The 21221-nt window shown below is 43.9% G+C and overlaps 2 protein-coding genes across 4 annotated transcripts in view; both read left to right on the top strand.

The window, feature by feature from the left end:
- Nucleotides 1–12571, top strand: part of PEX26 (peroxisomal biogenesis factor 26) — a 39155-nt gene extending 26584 nt beyond the window's left edge. The window contains exon 7 of the transcript XR_007406357.1: nt 12492–12571. The gene's annotated coding sequence lies outside the window, so the exon portion shown is untranslated. The remainder of the gene's footprint in view (nt 1–12491) is intronic.
- On the top strand, nt 1687–20818 carry TUBA8 (tubulin alpha 8). Of its 3 annotated transcripts, XR_007406356.1 has the most exons (6): nt 1727–1863; nt 12492–12714; nt 14684–14832; nt 16533–17213; nt 18158–18293; nt 20506–20640. XR_007406356.1 is itself a non-coding variant. In XM_025461552.3 (5 exons), the coding sequence occupies exons 1-5, from the start codon at nt 1861–1863 to the stop codon at nt 20797–20799; spliced, it is 1350 nt and encodes a 449-aa protein (XP_025317337.1). In that variant the 5' UTR covers nt 1687–1860; the 3' UTR covers nt 20800–20818. The 3 variants fall into 3 exon arrangements, 2 of the variants coding, with proteins under 2 accessions (XP_025317337.1, XP_025317338.1); XM_025461552.3 differs by lacking the exon at nt 18158–18293 and having other exon boundaries at nt 1687–1863; nt 20506–20818; XM_025461553.2 differs by lacking the exons at nt 12492–12714; nt 18158–18293 and having other exon boundaries at nt 1701–1863; nt 20506–20818.
- Nucleotides 20819–21221: the final 403 nt, after the last annotated feature.

The following is a 21221-nucleotide window of genomic DNA, read 5'->3' on the forward strand; positions in this document are numbered from 1 at the left end:
CACCCAGGCTGCCCGTTTTGGGTTTTCTATATACAGTATCATGTCATCTGTGAAAAGGGAGATGCCAATTTGAATGCCTTTTATTTCTTTTTGTTGTCTGATTGCTGAGGCTAGGACTTCAATGTTGAATAGCAGTGGTGAGAGTGGACATCCCTGTCGAGTTCCTGATCTTAAGGGAAAGGCTCTCTCAGTTTTTCCCCCTTGAGAATGATACTCACTGTGGGCTTTTCATAATAGGCTTTTATGATATTGAGGAATGTTCCCGCATTTTCTTTATTCATCAATTGATGGACATTGGGCTCTCTCTGTAGTTTGGCTATTTTTGTTAATGTTGCTATGAACATTGAGGTGCATGTAACCTTTCAAATCTGTAATTTTGTATCCTTTGATTAAATACCTAGGTTCAACTAGATGCTTTTGATGGGGAAGACAATACAATCCTTGCCTTTAAGGTTTTCAAATTTTGTGGGAATGTCTAAACACATCCACACTCACACATACCTAGAATCCAAAGTGGAAAGTGATAAATGTAATGGAAGAAGTAATGGAATATGCAATGGGATTTGGAAGAGAAAGAAATATAAAATTAGTAATAGTATCCTTTATTGAGCTTTTACCATTATATGCTTGGGAACCTTACATTATAAGACAGACAAAAATCCAACTCATAATCCAATAAGTACTGTATGTATCAGTGGGTAAAGCATAGTACCCTGATCAAAACAGCTCTGTGTTACAGTATCTTGCAGAAAAGCCATGAATTTGCATGGAATGACTTGATGGTTGGTAGTCAGGTGTCAGAGGAAAGTGAGATAGGAGACTGGGTCTCATGTTTCAGCAGGGATTGTTCTCTGTTGGGGAAAGTGGATGGAGGTTTAATAATGTTGCCAAAATCTGAAGTATAAAGAGAGGGGCTCTTACCAAGGCCAGACTCAGTTGCCCCCAGCCTCTTTGACTAGAGAGTTGGGATCCCTTGCCCTTTGGCATCATTGTGGCCACCACCAGGAGGCCCTATTATTGGGTAAGGAGAAAGCCAGAACCCTGATATCATTTAGTGCATTCTGGGCTTAAAAGTAGGAAGAGGGAGTGATGATAAATGGATCAAGACAGATTTGAAAATAATGGAAGAGTGATGTACAGGGATAGAGCAGTAGAAATAGAAACAGCTTGAGTATTGAGCACCTGCTGTGTGTCAGGAGCTTTATGGCTTTGTATATGTTCTCTCACTTAATTCTCTAATGTACATCGGCTTTGATGGAAGTAGAAACAGGTTACTAGAGAAGAAGCTCAGCAACTTGCTCAAGCACTGGCAGGTAAGAAACAGAGCTGAGCTTGGTAGCCTACTCCTCGTAGCAGTGAGCCCTGCACTCTCCCGGGCTTAGGGTGACTGCCCTCAACTAAACCCCAATCAGGTGCCTTTCCTGCTGTCCTAGGCCTTCCTGGCAGCTAGTATTTGGCAGCAGGAAGAGAATAAAAGTCTGGGCAGTGATACACATTTTGTTTTGCGGCACTTTTACATATCTTTCCTAAGCAGCTTTCCAGCTAATGGCGGATGGCACAGAGTGAAAGAGTGCGCTTGGGTGATAGGCCTGCCCCCCCCCCCCCCCCACCCGGCGGCGCCAGGTCCACAGGGCGGGCCCGGGGGCGGGGCCCCCGCGGGTGGGCGGGGACGAGCAATTGTGACCTGCCCGGTCCCTCCCCTCCCGGGCACTGTGATGCTGCGGGACAGCTGCTGGCCGGGCCTGTCTGTCCCCGGCCCCCTCCCGCCCAGTGTGTCACAACAGCGGAGGCGGCGGTATCTGGAGCAGTTGGGGTGGGCAGGCCCAGCTGGGAGGCGAGCCCGCGAGGAGAGCAGCCGCGATGGTGAGCGTTTCCGGGGCCCCGGCCTGGGGGTGGGCAGGAATCGGGGGCGCGGGGCTGGCACCCCGCCAAAAGCCGCATGTACGTGGGGGGCTAGTGGGTCCGTCGCTTTGGGTCTGCAGAGCTCGAAGTTCCTGGGATTTCAGTTCAGGCTCGAGGGGGTCCGTACCCTCGCGCGGAGGACACCCGGGGCCAGGACCCTTCGGAATAGACAAAGTAGAGACCGGAGGCGAGTTGGCCCCCAGAGGGAGCTCGGGGAGGTTGGTGCACGCAGGTGAGGAGGGGGAGGAGAGATGAGAGATGGGATTCAGAGGGGCCCCGACGGGCTGGCGGCTTGGGGCCGGGAGCGCGGTCCGGAGGATGCAGTCCAGGGGTTCCTGACGGGCAACTGGGCCATCAGAGGTCCCCAAATCCAATCAAATGTGACAGAGGACTTAGTCATAGTATCCCCAGTCTTGAAGTCTTTTTCCTTTCTCGTCTCTGAACATTTTCTTGGGTTTGGGGGCACTTACAATTTTAGTGCGCCCGGCTTCCCTGGCACCCACGCCAAGTCCCCAGTTTTTCCAGGGGTCAAAATCTGAAGGATTTTGACACACAGAAGTCTCCCTCCGGAAGGCAAGGGGACCTCAGACTTCCTTTTTTGTTTACTACCATGGCGAAGGGCTCAGTGGCGGCTCCTTTCTCCCTCCTCCGAAATCCATATCCTTTTGCAGACGCAGATCTTGCTGGAGCGGGCCTCTCCAGACCCTCTAGAATCCTTCCCGTCCCTGGAGTGCGTAAAATCGCCGCCAATTTACTTCCCGGAACGCCCTGACACCCCAGCATCTCCCGGTTCAGAGCCCTGGTATTCTGGCAGCGGGGGGTGGGTTGGAAAGATGGAGTGGCGGAGGGGAGGGAAGGGAATAAGCCTGTCTCTTAGGCCGAGGTCAGGTTCTCCAGGCAGTCTTGCTGTAGGTGTCGGTGACCCAGCCGGGCCGCGGGAAAACTCCCCTCCTCCCCCTGCTCTGCTCAGTTTGGACTGCGCCCAGGTCCTCTGGCTCCGGCTCCGGCTCCGGCTCCGGCCCCAGCCCCAGCCCCAGCCCCAGCCCCAGCCCCAGCTCCAGCTCCAGCTCCAGCTCCGCTGTTCCTAGCTGGAGGTCTGTTGGCAGCCCCTCTCTCCGGAGCATGCTCCCAGACCCACCTGGCAGCTTGAAGAACTTGGGGGATGTTGGTGACAGTGGCCAAAGGAACCCACTCCTGCCCGAGGCCCCTGCTGTGAGGCCATAGAAGAGACCCAGAGAAGAATTTTGACTCCTGGCTCTGCAGCTAGCTATGTGACTTCAAGAAGATCGTTTAACCTCTCTAGAGAAAACTGGTTTTCTCATTTACAACATGAAAGAGGGTTACAATACAATTCCCAAGGCTCCACATAGCTTTACTGTTTTAAACTTTTTATTGTGGAGAATTTCAAACATACACAGAAGAGGAGAGAATGGTATAATGAACCCCAATATACCAATGTATATGCCTCATCCAATTTCAACAATTACCTACTTTTGACAAGTCTTGCTTCATTTATTCCCCTTTTCCACACTTCCTATTATTTTGAAGCAAATCCTAGGCAACATACTCAAAATTTGATATTTAATATTTATAATGTCTAGTATTGTCATGCTGTATAATTTTCAAAGTGCTTTTTCTTGCATGTTTTAATTTTGACCTGCGTGTCATAGCAATTCTCATAGTAGAGCCTACAGGGAACTTACAGGGGATCCAATGATCATAATCTAGCCCTCTGAGCAAACTTTGTGTATTCAATAGGCAAGTTTCTGAAAATGTCAGGTAAATAAAATTTTTCAACAGTAAAACCTTATTTTAAATGTAGATGTTTAATTGAAAACCTATGGTTGAATATTTTGGAAAGAAAATATCTTTTATTTATTTTGAAACTGAATTTTGTAAAGCAGGTTCTGTTTAAAATATTTAATTACATTGGCAGCATTGTCTTTTTTTTATAAATTTATTTTTTATTGGTGTTCAGTTTGCCAACATATAGAATAACACCCAGTGCTCATCCCATTAAGTGCCCATCTCAGTGCCTGTCACCCAGTCACCCCCACCCCCTGCCAACCTCCCCTTCCACCACCCCTAGTTCATTTCCCAGAGTTAGGAGTCTTTCATGATCTGTCTCCCTTTCTGATATTTCCCACTCATTTTTTCTCCTTTCCCCTTTATCCCTTTCACTATTTTTTATATTCCCCAAATGAATGAGACCATATAATGTTTGTCCTTCTCCGATTGACTTATTTCACTCAGCATAATACCCTCCAGTTCCATCCATGTTGAAGCAAATGGTGGGTATTTGGCAGCATTGTCTTAATGGGAAAACATATTTAATTGACCATTTTTCACTCATGGAACCTCTTTTTATTTTTTATTTTTTTTTTTTTAATAAATTTTTATTTATTTATGATAGTCACAGAGAGAGAGAGAGAGAGAGGCAGAGACACAGGCAGAGGGAGAAGCAGGCTCCATGCACCAGGAGCCCGACGTGGGATTCGATCCCGGGTCTCCAGGATCGCGCCCTGGGCCAAAGGCAGGCGCCAAACCGCTGCGCCACCCAGGGATCCCTGGAACCTCTTTTTAAAAACCTCTTGACTTGTTCCTGAAAGGCTAAAATGACATATCTAATAAACATAGACCCAAAGAATCCTACCCATGCAGAAAGGACTTCATTTCCTTCAGGCAGCCATTCTCTAGGATTTCCTTCCCTCTTGGGGGTTGGAGGAAGAATTCTGCTGTGTTAAAAAGAATTAGGTTCAGCATTTCTGTATGTTATGAGTAAGAAATGTGTTAACTAATCCTATAATTGAGCATTCCCATCTGCTCCCAGTGTCCCTCCAGTAAGCAGTTCTTTTGGGAACTGAGGCTAGGACACCTTTGGGGAAAGTGGTTGGAGACTTCTGGCCAGGTGCCCCAAGTCAAGCCCATGTCTATGATCTCAGGCACAGAGAAACCGCTTGGGTTTATGGAGAGGTGAAAACATCTGCAACTCAGCCTCCTTACTGCATTCCTCCTGAACTGTGGAGCACCAGTTCAGATGGGAATAGGCATGAAATGGCAACAAAAAGCCTGTTTCTCAAAAACGAAACAAAACAAAACCAAAACCCCAAAAAACAGAGAGGAGGGGAGACTGTTTTGGGGGTGAGATGGACTGCCTTTGTGTCTGCAGTCCTCTGCAAATTGCCTCCATGTAGTCAGGCATGGCTGATCTCTGCAGGGTCCACACTTATTTTCTGACTTCAGACCACTGCTGGTCTGCTCTTCTGGCTACTAAGGGCAGATTCCCCCAGACATTGGTGGAGGGTTATATGCCTCGGAGCAGCAGAGGAGCCTGATGAACAGAATTTCCCTTGGCAGTGGCTAGGGCAAAGGTGCTGATTAAATGAGGCGTTTTCATAGGAAGCTTCCAGGATCAGGTCAGGTCCATGCAGAGCTAAAGGGCCAATGCTGTTGCAGAGTGTCCTTTCTGAGGGGGCTCTTGAGTGACCTTGAGAGGAAGATGAAAAGTTAGAAATAACTTCTGGGCAGCCACAGTGGCCCAGGGGTTCAGCACCACTTTCGGCCCTGGGCGTGATCCTGGAGACCCAGGATCAAGTCCCACGTCGGGCTCCCTGCATGGAGCCTGTTTCTCCCTCTGCCTGTGTCTCTGCCTCTCTCTCTCTCTCAATCTTGTGAATAAATAAATAAATAAATCTAAAAAAAAAAAAAAGAAATACCTTCTGAGGAACAATAGCTGGTGAATTCAGGACTAGTGATAGGAGGTGGGTGTACTTCACTACTCTTTCTTTGAGGGCAGAAGTGGACCAACTGCTCCTTTTCCCTCTGGCCACCAATGGACCAGTAATGCTATCTGTGGCCTTTGTGGTAGACATTTCCCTGTCTGTGTCTTCCTATTAGAATTTCTCCCAGATCTTTATCTGTAGGAAGAGAATGGGAAAATGGAGTGGGCAGTGTACACCAGTTTAAAACTCCTTAACTGTCTCTCACACTTGCCCCCAATGTCAGCTAAAGCTGATGGGCCTTCTGACACCAATGGGTCCCTCATGCTGGGACATACCCCTGCCACTCCTAAAGTTGGTCTATGTCATCCCTATTGCTGCCCTAAATGCAATGTCTTTGAACTGAGCCCCCTCTCTTGAGCTACTTTCACTCACTGATGTTAATTTAGGTCAAGTTTTTGTTCTTGCTGTTTCTGGCTTGCTATCTATTTTTTGTTCTGATTCCAAATATGCTGTAATTGAAGGGTTTTGAACAGGGATAATTCAAACAATCTTTTATGAATCACATTTTTTCTTACTTTAGTTATTCCTCCATGACACTGTGGATCTACTTTTTATTTGCCATCTTTGACCTAGATCCTAAAATATAGGTGAGTTATTAGCCCAGCCTGGCATCTAGACATAATTTGATATAATAATATGCTCCCTGAAAGCACCTGTGTGGCATTTGATTACATTGGTGCTTAGGGGATGTGAACTGGTCTCAGGTTTTTACATGCCATATACCACTGGTCCATGTCAGTTCCTTTCCTAGGTAATATGCCAGTTTTACTATTTTATGATACTTCAAAATGATATTTGAAGCTACAAAGCCTCCTTCTACAGAGGATCCTAACTAGCTGATCTTAGTCCTCTGAGAACAAAATGAATGGGAATGACTAATATTAAAATAGAAATAAGATTTATATAAGAAAAGGTTTCTTAGGGTGGATTTATAAAAGGGCTGTAAAATTCTAGAATTTCCTTTTGATGTTCTGCAAAATGTAGGCTTCTCTCCCCATGGAAGATGGAGGTAGGTGGCATAGATGCCTCATCTGCTCTGCCTTTCATGAGCCTACATGTCAGGCAAACTGTGCCATTTGTGGGACCTGCCCTAAACGTTCCTGCCTCTTGTTCATATTGTTCCCAAGCCCAACTAAAATGATCATTTTGGCATGTCTAAATTCGTCAAGGTCACTGCAGATATTCCTGTTCCAGGAAACCAAGCCAGGGTTGTTCTTTTTCTCCTTTGAACTCCCATTGTCTCTTAGGCACTGGTTACTCTGGTTAAATAGATTATAAGACCTCTCTGGGCAGAGTTTTCATTCTAATCGTCCATGTATTTATTGAGCACCCACTACATTCAAGCACTGTGCTTGATGCTGGGGATGCAGTAAGTAAATAAGGGTTTCTTGCCTTCATAAAACTTATTCTCGGGATCCCTGGGTGGCGCAGCGGTTTGGTGCCTGCCTTTGGCCCAGGGCAGGATCCTGGAGACCCGGGATCGAATCCCACGTCGGGCTCCCAGTGCATGGAGCCTGCTTCTCCCTCTGCCTGTGTCTCTGCCTCTCTCTCTCTCTCTCTCTCTCTCTCTGTGACTATCATAAAAAAAAATTAAAAAAAACCCTTATTCTCTCTGCTAGGAAAATCAGAAAATTGAACAAGCAACTATAATATGGTGTGATAAATACCATGATAGGAAAGAAGAGGATTATGGGAGCACATAGTAGGGGCCCTATGCTAGTTAGTGGTTTTCCAGACTTCCTGTAGGAAGTGACATTTAATGAATAGGATGGGTAGGAGTTAGCCTAGTATCTTTTGACACTTCCTCACACATAATAACACAATAAATATTTGTTGTAGAAATGAAGACAGTGAGTAACTTTTGTAGTTATCCTGGCACTAGGTCTGTGTAAGGATATGTCATACTTTTCTTGAGGAAACGAAATTACTTTATTAGGTCTCTCCCCTCTCCCTCATCTTCACTCCCTGGATTGCTGGGCAGAGAGGTCCAGCAGCATACACGGGACCCCCTTCACCCCACAACATCCCTGGAGCACAGAAGTGGTCTGAGCTGTATAAACTCAGATTCAAAATGGAACTGAAGGGGGATCCCTGGGTGGCGCAGCGGTTTGGCGCCTGCCTTTGGCCCAGGGGTTGATCCTGGAGACTCGGGATCGAATCCCACGTTGGGCTCCCGGTGCATGGAGCCTGCTTCTCCCTCTGCCTATGTCTCTGTCTCTCTCTCTCTCTCTGTGACTATCCTAAATAAATAAAAACAAAAAATTAAAAAAACAAAAACAAAAAACAAAATGGAACTGAAAGAGAGAAATAGTGCGAGAGAGAAAGCCTGAGCTCTGATTGGCTAGAGAGGGGAATCTTGAAATCTGAGTTTGGAGTAAATTTAGGACATTAATATCCTCTGCTGGGTCAGCTTCCTCTGCACTTCAGCTCCTCCTTCTCCTTGTACACACACCAGCCCTGAGAAACAGATTCCTGGTTCTATCAGAGAAGGATGACCCATTTTCAAAGAGACCATAAGCCATTCTCAGTTTCTCTCTGCATTGGAGCTTTTTTCTGTTTGGAGTTTTGCTATAAGAGTTTGGCCTTGTTATATACTCTCAGGCTTGCATTGATGTAGATATGGGCACACCCCAGGGCCCTGGAAGTTCAGAGTGCAATGAGCCAGGAGGTTGTGTGGTGTAAAGGAAAGAACTCAAGCTGAGGTCAGAGAAGACCTGGATTCCAGTCTGGGCTCTTGCTACAGAGTTGTAAAATCTTGAATCTGTTCCTTTACCTTTCTGAGCATCAGATTTTTCATTGTAAAATGGGGAGGGAATCATATTTGGTGATCCATAAAGCCAGTCCAGTTCTAGTATCCTAAATGTTTGCAGTTGACATAACATCCCTGCTTAGGCCAGATGGATGAGGGGTGGCCTCACAAGGCCAACAGCACTGTGTCTGCTCTATGTTTATCTATGTAGAACTTCCAGGCAGGAAGATGGGGACAGTGATGAGGCAATGGCTGGAGAAGGCTAGCTCAGTGCCTTGGCAAATTAGTTCTTAGTATTGCCAGCTTAATCAATGACTAAGTGAAATGGGACAGGAAGAGCCTGGACCCTGCAGAATAAGATACTTTAAAAATTTTTTTCTTTAGTTTTTTTTTTTTATTCTTTTTAGTTTGGAAAAATTTAAATCCCTGGAATAGTACTATAATGCCACTCATTCATCTATGATCTAGATTTAATAATTATTATTTTTCTGCCATATTTACTTTATCTGCTGTATTTGTTGAAGTATTTTAAAGTAAAATACAGATGTTTTAGTATTTTTCCCCAAATGCTTTAGAAGTGACTCTAAAAAATAAGGTCATTGTCATACTTAACTATACTTTCATTATCATGTTTAATAAAACTAATCAATGTCTCTATTTGTCCCCCAAATAATTTTGATTTGTTCAAGCCAGAATTTAGGCCAAGTGCACATACTACATGTGGGCATTATGTTTCTTAAGTTTCTTTTGATATGGAACAATCTCTCCTATCATCTTTATTTTCCATAAACTAAAAATATATCAATTGTCCTGTAGAATGTTTCACTTTCTGGATTTATTTTACTGTTTTCTCATGTCATTTATTACTCTGATTCTTGTGTTTTCTATAATGTGAAAACTAAATTTAAAGTGTTTCATAGTTTAAGGCTGAGCTTTTTTTTTTTTTTTTTTTTAGAGAAAGCATGCCCATGAGAATGTGAGCAGGTGGGGGTAGAGGGGCAGAAGGAGAGGGAATCTTAGGCAGGCTCCATCTGGAGCTCCAGTCATCCTCCAGTGAGGAGCTCGACACAGGCTCAATCTCATGACCCTGAGATCATGACCAGAGCCAAAATGAAGAGTTGGACACTTAACGGACTGAGCCACCCCAGGACCCCAAAACTAAGTACAAGAATTCCTGCATGGGTGGTGTTGTGTATGTCATATTGCATCACATCAGGAGGTCCTTAATGTCTGGTTTTCTCACTATCAGTACTGTTAAAATTGATCCCAGTGTTAGGGTAGTAACTGCTGTAGTTATTTTTTCTCATTGTAACCTGTAAGTAACTGATTCTTTGGCACTATCTGAATATCTATTTCTTATGTAATTAGGAACTATCATATGGCAACATTTATTAATATATTATTCCTTGTACATTGATTAGCTGACATTCTTCAGTTAAAAAAAAAGAGCTTTCCCTCATAAAGAGTACTGTTTGAATGGGGACAAATCAGTTTTATTTATTTTCCTTTTTTTTTTTATTTATGATAGTCATACAGAGAGAGAGAGAGAGGCAGAGACATAGGCAGAGGGAGAAGCAGGCTCCATGCACCGGGAGCCCGATGTGGGATTCGATCCCTGGGCCAAAGGCAGGCGCTAAACCGCTGCGCCACCCAGGGATCCCTTATTTTCCTTTCTTAACAACACAAAGGAGTATGGATTTTTATATACATCCTATTTCTTTTTTTTTTTCTTTCTTTTTTTTTTGAAGATTTTATTTATATATTCATGAGATACATGGAGAGAGAGAGGCAGAGACACAGGCAGAGGGAGAAGCAGGCTCCATGCAGAGAGCCGGACGTGGGACTGGATCCCGGGTCTCCAGGATCAGGTCCTGGGCTGAAGGTGGCGCTAAACCGCTGAGCCACCCGGGCTGCCCTATATATCCTATTTTCAATCAAGTACCATCCTCCTTCTTTTTCATGCTCATACTGACTCATCTTTGGCAGTGGGAGCTTTCTGAGCTCTTTTAACATCATTCCAGTCTGTGATAGCTTCTGTGCTTTCAGGCACCATAACATGTTCCAGGATCATCTTGTATATTCCTTATCTCAATCCTAGAACTCTTCATTTCTTCCAGGAGCCCTGGTTCCTGTTAGTGGCAATGGTATTGAGGGACCTTCCTTTTCTCTTGATTGATGTAGCCACTTTTGGGTTTTGGAAGCACCTATGAACATATCAGTTATTTCTGAGTCTCTTTAAGCGAGTTTAACAGAGAAAATAGCTCTTTCTAAGGGGTGTGTGTGTGTGTGTGTGTGTGAGAGAGAGAGAGAGAGAGAGAGAGAGAGAGGGAATGGGTCTTTGAAGACTGGCATCTCTATTGGTGTGTGTGAGATTAAAGGGGCATCAAAGTATAGGACACTTTTTTAAAATTCTGAATTAAGACATAAGGTGAAGGCAGAAAATAGACCTCAGAGTAGGGGTGAGTGGAATGGGAACCTGGGGTCTCTAACTTTCCACTCCTGTTTCTTCTGGGTGCAGAATAAAGCTACAAGGTAGTATCATAATGAAAATGATAATGGTAAAGGCAAAAACAACAATAATCATGGCTAACTTTTAATTTCCAGATGAGAGGAAGTTAAGTAACTCAGCCAAGGTCACACAGCATAAGTAAATTGAGAAGGTGCAATTTAAACCCTGGGGTGTGGACAACTTTGTGAGTGAAGCCTTTCCCTGGCCATCAGACTCACAGAAATATAGCTGGGTTGTATTTCCAGAAAGAGATATGTTTCATACTGGTTGCTGTGAACACCTGTGCTCTGTGGTCCCCAAGGCAAGGTCATAAAGACAGGTGTAGGGTAGGTCTCAGTTCTAAAATCAAATTAGGAGGTAATGAGTCCTGGAATCTCTGACTCTTTGAGTTATTACTCAGAGCAGCTGCCCTGTTCCCATGGCCAAAGAACGTCCAAGTTCCCTCTGACTCCATGTGTTTCAGTTACCAGCCAAATCCTCTAGAGGCTCTGCTCTGGCCTGGGTTACCTAGTGCTGGAAAATGCCAGGTCACGTCATGGATAAGAACAGAAACCCACGGACCAAGCACATGCTTCCCAGCTGGGCATCATGTGCACAGGGCCACTTTGTGCTGGCCATGCTTCCTCACAGGTGGGATATGTGGAGGTGATGAGGCCATACTTCCTGGTAAAACCCCAGCTTCTGTTCAAACACACACATTCATACTCTCTCTCTTTCTCTCTCTCTCTCTCACACACACAGACACCCATCCTTATCCTCAACTATTAGCACTGGGATCAATCAGGTAATCATGACTTCACACCAGAGTAACAAAGAGGTAAGGACCTTCTAAAGGTCCCCTTTAATGCTTGGCCTGACATAGGCAAGGGAGCAGGTTATGGTGGCTATAAATAAGTTTTCCAACTTATCAGAGTTTAAGAAGAGCTCATTTATATACTCCCAATTTTCCTTTGCTGATGTAAATCCTTTCTTCTTCTACATTTGTAACCAGAACACTAAAGACACCCATGATACCTATTTACAAAGTATATTCATTAGTGTTTACCTGCTCTATGATATTCTGAGACTTTGTGTGTTAGTTTGTGTGTGTGTGTGTGTGTGTGTGTGCGCACGCGCATGAGAGAGAAAAAGAGGGAGAGAGGGGAGAGGAAGAGAGATGAATGGAAGGAAAGAGAGAGAAAGGGGACAGGAGAGGTGATGTTGTTTAGGAAGGCCTAGGCATGAATACAAATGCTGTCACTGTGTATGGTAGTGAATTTATGGACAGTTTCTGCTGTTATCATTTGTTCATCCTTTGACCTCCTTCATCAGTACAAGAATTCATGGTTTTGAATTAACCCCCTGTTGAGCCAAGTCTCAGTCCAAATGCATTGGTACCCAGACACCTGACACGTCAGACCCCACCTGGTTCTAAATGGCATGGTTGGAGGGATGGATATCCTGAGAGTTGGATGCCAGAGATAGACAAGTCTTCAGATGTGCAGGATATAGCATAAAGGCATGACCAAGTGTAGGACTCTTTGACCTTGATTCTGCATTTTCCTCACAGCGGGAGTGCATATCAGTCCACGTGGGTCAAGCAGGAGTTCAGATTGGCAATGCCTGCTGGGAGCTCTTCTGTCTGGAACATGGCATCCAGGCAGATGGCACCTTTGGTGTCCAAGGCAGCAAGGTCAATGATGATGACTCATTCACCACCTTTTTCAGTGAGACTGGTAATGGGAAACATGTGCCTCGGGCTGTCATGGTAGATCTGGAGCCTACTGTAGTAGGTGAGTATGGGTTGTAGGTGAGTATGCGCTAGGATCCTTTCCACAGAAAACAACATAAAGCTGCAGAGGCTTTGGTCCATGATAGCTAAGGAAGCAGAATCTCTAATTGGAGGGTGGGAGTGGCTCAACTAGAACCTCCCCACCCCACATTTACTTCTGTTAGCTCCTTGAAATCTCCAGTCTTTTGGAGTCTCCAGATACGATAGAAATCACAGATCTCTGCTCCCCCATTTTAGCTGTAACCTATGCAGAACGAAAGAACCTATACTTAAACTCCTTAACCTGCTAAGAAAGATTTAAATTTTTAGTCAAGGGATCCCTGGGTGGCGCAGCGGTTCGGTGCCTGCCTTTGGCCCAGGGCGCGATCCTGGAGATCCGGGATCGAATCCCACGTCGGGCTCCCGGTGCATGGAGCCTGCTTCTCCCTCTGCCTGTGTCTCTGCCTCTCTCTCTCTCTCTGTGGTGTGACTATCATAAATAAATAAAAATTAAAAAAAAATTTTTTTAAATTTTTAGTCAAGATTCTTTACTAGATACTAAGAGTAAAAAAATAAAAAAATAGTTTTAAGAATTGTAAGAGATCTCCAAATAGTCAATTTTCCAAAGCATAGGGTTTCTGATTTCATAATAATTGCAGTCTTTTCCCATGGGTCTGATATAACCTTGTATTACCTTATACAAAATGGAGTAAGAGCAGACACATTGTCTTACAGCCAGAAGTTGCTGTAGCTCTAGAATGAACCTCTTCTGGATCCTAGAAAACAGGAATTCTGACTTGTGTTGGTACAGGTTCTTAGTGCTTCACCTTTCCCCTGAGGTCCCCCTCACCCCCTACATCACTTCCCTGGACTCCTGGGTCAGTCCTCAGCTCAACATCAGGATTTCCTCAGCCTCAAGGCTGGTTCACCAAACAAGGAATGGGTAAGTTTCACAGAGATATCTAGGCTAAGGTCTGTAATGCCTGAACACTAATTTCCAGGGACAGCAGACTATAGGTACACAGCCCTTGGATACATTGTATAAATACAAAATGTACAGATTACTCCCCCCAGACAACTGTGTAAATGACTGATTTCCTTGGGGTGGGGAGATTAGAATAACTCTGAAGAAAAGAGGACATGTAGCTGGGGCTTGATACATCTTGGTCAGCCATATATCTATTTTGTGTGGACTCTTGGAGGTGAGCTGAATAGCCACCCTCTCTAGGGCTCCTGCTCTTCTAGAACCTGGAGCATGGTTCTGCTTTAAGATCATCCTAAAATATCTCTAATGCCTGACATTTATTTGGTTAGGGATAGAACAATTCCTCAGAGAGCAGATTACTTGGAATTTTTATCTGTGTACCTAGAACATTTTAGTGCAAGTGAAATTGGGTTAAAGTTTTGGGTAACCTTGCAGCATGAAAAAAAAAAAAGGAAGACTTGAGGGGTCAAAGTAGAAGGAAGCCAGGGCACTTAGCTTTGATGTTTGGTGAACTTTGTGAACCTGATGCTTTTAAAAGTTCCTGCCAGCAGAGCAGCTGGCTTCTCTTTGCCTATTTGAGTCACAGGCTTCTGATTCAATTAGTGCCTATGTTACCCTGGAATTCTCTTAACCTTTTGCAGATTTATTTTTTTTTATTTTAATGATTTTATTTATTTATTCATCACACACACACACACACACACACACACACACACACAGAGGCCGAGACACAGGCAGAGGGAGAAGCAGGCTCCATGCAAGGAGCCCAACGTGGGACTCGATTCGGGTCTCCAGGATCAGGCCCTGGGCTGAAGGTGGCACTAAACCGCTGAGCCACCTGGGCTGCCCATTTTTGCAGATTTATTATAGGGTTGTCTGGTTCTACCTCAGTGGAGTTTTATAGGCAGAGGAAATGGAGACCCAGAAAAGTATTATATGATATTTAATGAGGGACACTTCTCTAGAAACAAGGTAAAAAGACCTGATGGTTTCTGTCCCTTGGTAGATGAGGTTCGAGCAGGAACCTACCGCCAGCTCTTCCATCCAGAACAGTTGATCACAGGGAAGGAGGATGCAGCTAACAACTATGCCCGGGGCCACTACACAGTGGGCAAGGAGAGCATCGACCTGGTGCTGGATCGTATACGGAAGCTGGTAAGTATTAACAAGGGTGGGGAATTGATGAGTTAGGCTAAAATGGATAGGCTAAGTCTGAACAGAATTAGTGAAGGCACACGACACCTAGCTACAGAATAGAGCTCTTAAGATTTGAGAATTTTTGCTTATGTACTATAAGAAGCATTCATAGGAATGATGCCCCTTTCTTCACCTGGACATTATGAACTACAGGTTGATGCCCTACCAATTCTTATTGATACTCTATGGTAGTATCTGGGGGAAATTCTAGATATAAGGAAAGCTAGCTCTTTGCTTGTTGAAAGCATAAGGTAACAAAGAATTTAACTTGGAAGAGAAGAGGAAGAGATTGTTGATACATTTGAGAACTTAAAAAAATACCATTACAAATGTCAATTAAATACATTCCTTCACTTAATTCCCATAACGATGATACAGAGAAAGTCATTTTCCTGTACTTTACAGGTGAAGAAATTGAGGGCCAGTGTGGCTCAATTATTTAGCTTCAGTCACACAATTAGAAAGTGGTAGAGTTGGGATTTGAATCTGGTTGTATGATTAAAAAGCTCTGAGTTATAGGGTGGGCCAGTTTATCTCTTTGAACTTTCATTTCCTTATCTTTACAATGGAAATGGTTGGACTTGGTCAGTGGTTCTTGGGAGCTAAGGATGCCAAATTTTTGTATATGTTCACTCTTTCTTTCTTTCTTTCTTTCTTTCTTTCTTTCTTTCTTTCTTTCTTTCTTTCTTTCTTTCTTTCAAGATTTTATTTATTTATTCATGAGAGACACACAGAGAGAGAGAGAAAGGCAGAGGGAGAAGCAGGTTCCATAGAGGGAGCCTGATGTGGGACTCGATCCCAGGACTCCAGGATCACGCCCTGGACTGAAGGCAGGCACCAAACTGCTGAGCCACCCAGGCGTCCCTTTGTTCACTTTTTCTGCTTAGTGGAGAGCTCGTAGGAATTATCTGTCTCAAAGCTGTCTGTGGGCCCCAAAAGTTCAGAACCAATATCATAGATCATACCCAATGGGAAAATTTGTGACTGTTATGGATTCTCTTAGTTCTGATAAGAGCTAACATTGAGTGCTTAACTACATGTCAAGTACTTGCTCAGCATATCATGCTATCTCATTTGATAATCACGATAACCTTGTGAGATGAGTATTTTTTTATTGCCCAGTCAGGAAGAAACAGAAATCTGGAGAGGTTCAATAATTTGCTCAAGTTTTTACAGCTGGGAAATGACAAAATTGATATTAAAACTCAGGTTCTCTAACTCCATATATATGTCTGAAATTGATACCCTGAGCCACATTTCAAGGCTGGGCTGAGATGTATAGTCACAAGTTCCCACAAAACCAATGACAAGGGCAGGAAAAATGGGCAAGGATTTGGGGTTCTCAAAGGGCAAAGTTGTTAACCATTGTGGTTCTGACACTCTTATTCCTGATTCAACCAAGTCACTGGGCTGGAACCGTATACGTACCTAGTGGCATGTACTTGTACAGTTTGCCACCCAATATATTTTAGCTAGTTCTCTCCAGATCAACTCAATTCCTTTTTATTTTACTACTTCAAGGCTGTTTTTATTTTACCTACATAAAAATGTTGAGGAATGGAGTGGGGCAGATAGAGAGGATTGCCTGTCTTTGTTCACATAAAGATATTTTCATAAACTTGTCTCCATGGTTTTTTCTCATGCTCTACTCTCCCCAGACAGATGCCTGCTCTGGCTTGCAGGGCTTCCTCATCTTCCACAGTTTTGGTGGGGGCACTGGCTCTGGCTTCACTTCTCTGTTGATGGAACGCCTCTCCTTGGATTATGGCAAGAAATCCAAGTTAGAGTTTGCTATTTACCCAGCTCCTCAGGTCTCCACTGCAGTGGTAGAGCCCTACAACTCCATTCTGACCACCCACACCACACTGGAACATTCAGATTGTGCTTTTATGGTGGATAATGAAGCCATCTATGACATCTGTCGCAGGAACCTAGACATTGAGCGCCCCACCTATACCAACCTCAACCGCCTCATCAGTCAGATTGTGTCCTCCATCACTGCCTCTCTCCGCTTTGATGGGGCCCTTAATGTGGACCTCACTGAGTTCCAGACCAACCTGGTGCCCTACCCCCGCATCCACTTCCCACTGGTCACTTATGCACCCATCATATCTGCTGAGAAAGCCTATCATGAACAACTCTCCGTGGCTGAGATAACCAGCTCCTGCTTTGAGCCCAACAGCCAGATGGTGAAGTGTGACCCAAGACATGGGAAGTACATGGCCTGCTGCATGCTCTACCGGGGGGATGTGGTGCCTAAGGATGTGAATGTCGCTATTGCCGCCATCAAGACCAAGAGGACTATTCAATTTGTAGATTGGTGTCCTACAGGCTTCAAGGTGAGAGCTGATGACTTGACTTAGGGAGAAGATAGACAATTAGAGAAGCAGAAGGAGATGGGGGAGAAATACATGTAAATTCCAGGATGTTAGACATAAAATTCCATGGGAGCTTCAGGCTTCACGGGATGACATGGGAAGAAGGCTTAATACAAATATAACCATGATATCATTAATTCATTCATTTTAGGTAAGGAAGAGACTATTTGAAAGGATAATTGAGAGAAGGGGAGGAGAACAATTGCAATACTCAGAGGGACAATACAACAGAGGGAGAAAGTGCCAACTGTTCCTACCCTAATATCTGCAAGCATCCCAAAGGTCAGGTAGAGAAGGGCTTTTCTCTAAGAGGGGGAGTGAACAGGCTAGAAAGAACCCTTGCAGGCAAGTGGGATGTTCAGGATGAATGAGCAGAGGTAGTTGTTATCTGACAATAGATTAGAGAATGGAGTTAACCAAATGATTCAAATTACCAAAGAGGTATAATTCCCTCCTTTAACAAAAGATGTGTTCCTCTCCAATTTATTTTGAAAAATTAAATATTTTTCCTGTAAGTCTTAATTAACTTAAAGTGAGGATAAGAAATTATATGTGTACTATAGGATTGTGAATCACTTATTTTGTGAAGCCCCAACATTTTCCGTTAACCAGGAATAAGCAGAAGCTGAGGAAGCCTGTTGTAGAGCAGGTGTCTGCAATCTAGAAAATGCCTCAGACTCTGAGGGTCAGTGGGTAGATATAATAGCCTGAGAAAAACCATGGATCTTAGGACTAGTAAATGTTGAATGTTAGAAACCACTCCTTTGAGTTGCCCTGGCAAGGTAATGCAGCTGAAAGCACAAGGTAATGCTCTGTGCATGTGAACTGCTTGACCACTTTGTCCTGTTTTCCCATGGTCTTTTTGTTTTTTTTTTTTTAAGATTTTACTTATTTATTTGACACAGAGCACAAGCAGCAGGCAGAGGGAGAGGGAGAAGAAGGCTCCCGGCTGAGCAAGGAGCCCAATGCAGGGCTCCATCCCAGGACTCTGGGATCATGATCTGAGCTGAAGGCAGACGCTTAACCAACTGAGCCATCCAGGTGCCCCTCCATGGTCTTTTTTTTTTTTTTTTAAGATTTTATTTATTTATTCATGAGAGCCAGAGAGAGAGAGAGAGAGAGAGGGAGGGAGAGACGGAGGGAGAGAGGCAGAGACACAGGCAGAGGGAGAAGCAGGCTCCATGCAGGGAGCCTGATGTGGGACTCGATTCCTGGTCTGCAGGCTCACGCCCTGGGCTGAAGGCAGCGCTAAACTGCTGAGCTACTGGGGCTACCCTCCCCCCATGGTCTTTAATGAGATTCTACTATCAAAATAACTACCATCAAAAAAAAATAAATAACTACCATCATTTACATTAATTAGTAACCCCCAGTCATGCTTTTAATAATTTAAGAGGCTCACTCAGCACTAGGGGTATTATACCAGCTGCTACAGATACGGAGATGAGCATTTCTATTTTTCCTTGATGGGACTTATCAAAACAAGGTACCATGTGCCACTCTCTTGACTGACCTATTTGCATATGGAGCGTTGACCCTAGTAGCTGATCTCCTTTTGTAGGATTTTTCCTCACTGCTGTACTCCTACCTATATACACAATCTTTTCCCTCTAGACTACACCAATTTTTATGGGTAAGTTTTGGTCATTCTTGTGAAAACTGTCAAGATCTTCCAAAATATGGAGTTCTTTTTAAATTTTTAAAATGGTAACAAACAACAAAATGAGCTAGTAGGAAAATGAATAGGATAAAAGAAATGAGATGTGAGGGTGGTGGGGAAGTAAACAAAAAGGAGATGCCTCTTACTCTGACTCTGTTATTTTAAGCTGAAGTTTGGGGATTATGTCCAGAAAGATAGGTAGTACTAGCATCTTTAGCTGCTTTTCAGAAAGGCACATGCTATTGAACTTCATCCTCTCATAACCTCCTCAAAGGAGTTTGTCCCTACTTGACAGTTGAAGGGATAATTACTGTTCGAGAGAGAAGAGTTGGCTCCAGGCACAAAGTTTTTTGCTGGTCAGGGTCAGATCTAGCAAAATATGTGATGCAGCAAAGTTTATATTCATTGCCCTTCCTCTTCTCAGTTTTGGTCCTTTGCCCCTGGCTCAGCATCACTTCCACCACCAAGATGCTACTTTTGTCTACGAGGAATGATAGATAATTGCAAAGTCATTTCATGGGCTACCCACCTTGGCTATATAGCCTGTTGCAACTCCCAACTACATCTCTCAAGAGGACATACATTTTAATGCTATAAAATTGAGAGGCTGGCAAGGCATGATGACCTGGGTAGGAGGGGTATTTTTTGGGTAGAATTGTGATTCTCAGAGTCCCATAAATATTATCACAATTTGTCACCTTAGAGTTCTTCCAAATTTCTACAGTTTCTGGGATTGGCTTTGGTTTGTGATATGTGTATGAGCAGAAGGGAGATTTCTTAGATCCCTAACATCAGATGGGGTTAGGGTTAGCTTAGAGGACCCTGCTATGCTACCAGATCTTGGGAAGTTGGCTTGTTCAGGCAAGAGTTTTAATTAACTTTCTTTGACTGAAGTCCTTGTTTTTCTTCTAACAAGCCTTCCTCCCCTGAAATATGGGGCCTGGTTTTAACACTAACACCATCTCTAGGACCTTTTAGATTTTTAAATTTATCACTCTGCATTATCTCTATGATCTTTTAAACAGCCCTTTACTGTTGGTAGAGAAACTTACCTAAATTTGCTGACCGTATAACTAAGAGAAACTTTAGATGACCATGCATAAAACAATAAACCAAGTCTAGAAATTAATTTGCTTCTAAAGGGGACCTATTTCCCTTTTCAAGATAAACATATATTGTATACCCTTCCTAACAATAATCTCATTCATTACTCTCATTTGTCTGCTTGAATCCCTCCACTAACATTTCTACCTATACCAGCTCTTTCACCCTTTTCTTTTGCAGTTTTTGCTTCCAACTTTTAATTTAAATTCCACCTAGTATTTTGCAGTCTTTAGATTTTATAGCCCTTCTCTTGAATTTGCCTGCACCTCGTTCCACCCACTTTTAATTTCTCTTCACCACTTACCTCTCTTTACCTGTCTGTTTCTCCAACCTCTTTATTCCCTCTTTTCACATCCAGGCCTGCTCCCATTCCCAACCCATGACTGTGTCTTGCTACCACACCATGTTACCAAGATAACCCCATCTTGAGTTATCCTTTGACTGCTCTGCATTTTCTTTTGCTACTCCTCTTCTTTTTCTGTTCCTCAGGTGGGCATCAACTATCAGCCCCCCACTGTGGTACCAGGAGGGGACCTGGCCAAAGTCCAGAGGGCTGTTTGCATGCTCAGCAACACCACAGCAATTGCAGAGGCCTGGGCCCGCCTGGACCACAAGTTTGATCTCATGTATGCCAAGCGGGCCTTTGTGCATTGGTATGTTGGAGAGGGAATGGAAGAAGGAGAATTTTCTGAGGCCAGGGAGGACCTGGCTGCACTGGAGAAGGATTATGAAGAAGTGGGGACTGATTCATTTGAAGAAGAAAATGAAGGGGAGGAGTTTTAAATATAACACTTTCTCCTTGGCTATGTCTCTTTATTTATACTGCTCCACTCAAAGCACATTCAAATATTCCAAGAATAACGGACTACACTCCCAAGCCCTGCCTAATTTCTGTCTTCCATTTGGAAGAGGTATCTGACACCAGTGCCTGTGGGTAACTGGGCCAAAAATGGATGCTGAACTGTTCAGACCCTCCCTTGGGTAAAAGCAGCTTTGTGTCATTAAAAAAAATTGAGAGTCACTGTCTCTAGGTTAGGATGAGGCCAGGTTACATGTTGCGAAGAGGACTAATCAGGATTTTATTTTATTGTTATTTATTTTTTTAATAATAAATTTATTTTTTATTGGTGTTCAATTTGCCAACATACAGAATAACACCCAGTGCTCATCCCGTCGAGTGCCCCCCTCAGTGCCTGCCACCCATT

Source organism: Canis lupus, chromosome 27 (genome assembly GCF_003254725.2).
Source record: "Canis lupus dingo isolate Sandy chromosome 27, ASM325472v2, whole genome shotgun sequence".
In the NCBI taxonomy this organism is placed as follows: Eukaryota; Metazoa; Chordata; class Mammalia; order Carnivora; family Canidae; genus Canis; species Canis lupus.

Coding starts and splice junctions, on each gene's coding strand:
- TUBA8 (XM_025461552.3), top strand. Junction 12,715..14,683: donor TCTGGAGCCTACTGTAGTAG/GTGAGTATGGGT, acceptor GTCCCTTGGTAG/ATGAGGTTCGAGCAGGAACC. Junction 14,833..16,532: donor TGGATCGTATACGGAAGCTG/GTAAGTATTAAC, acceptor TACTCTCCCCAG/ACAGATGCCTGCTCTGGCTT.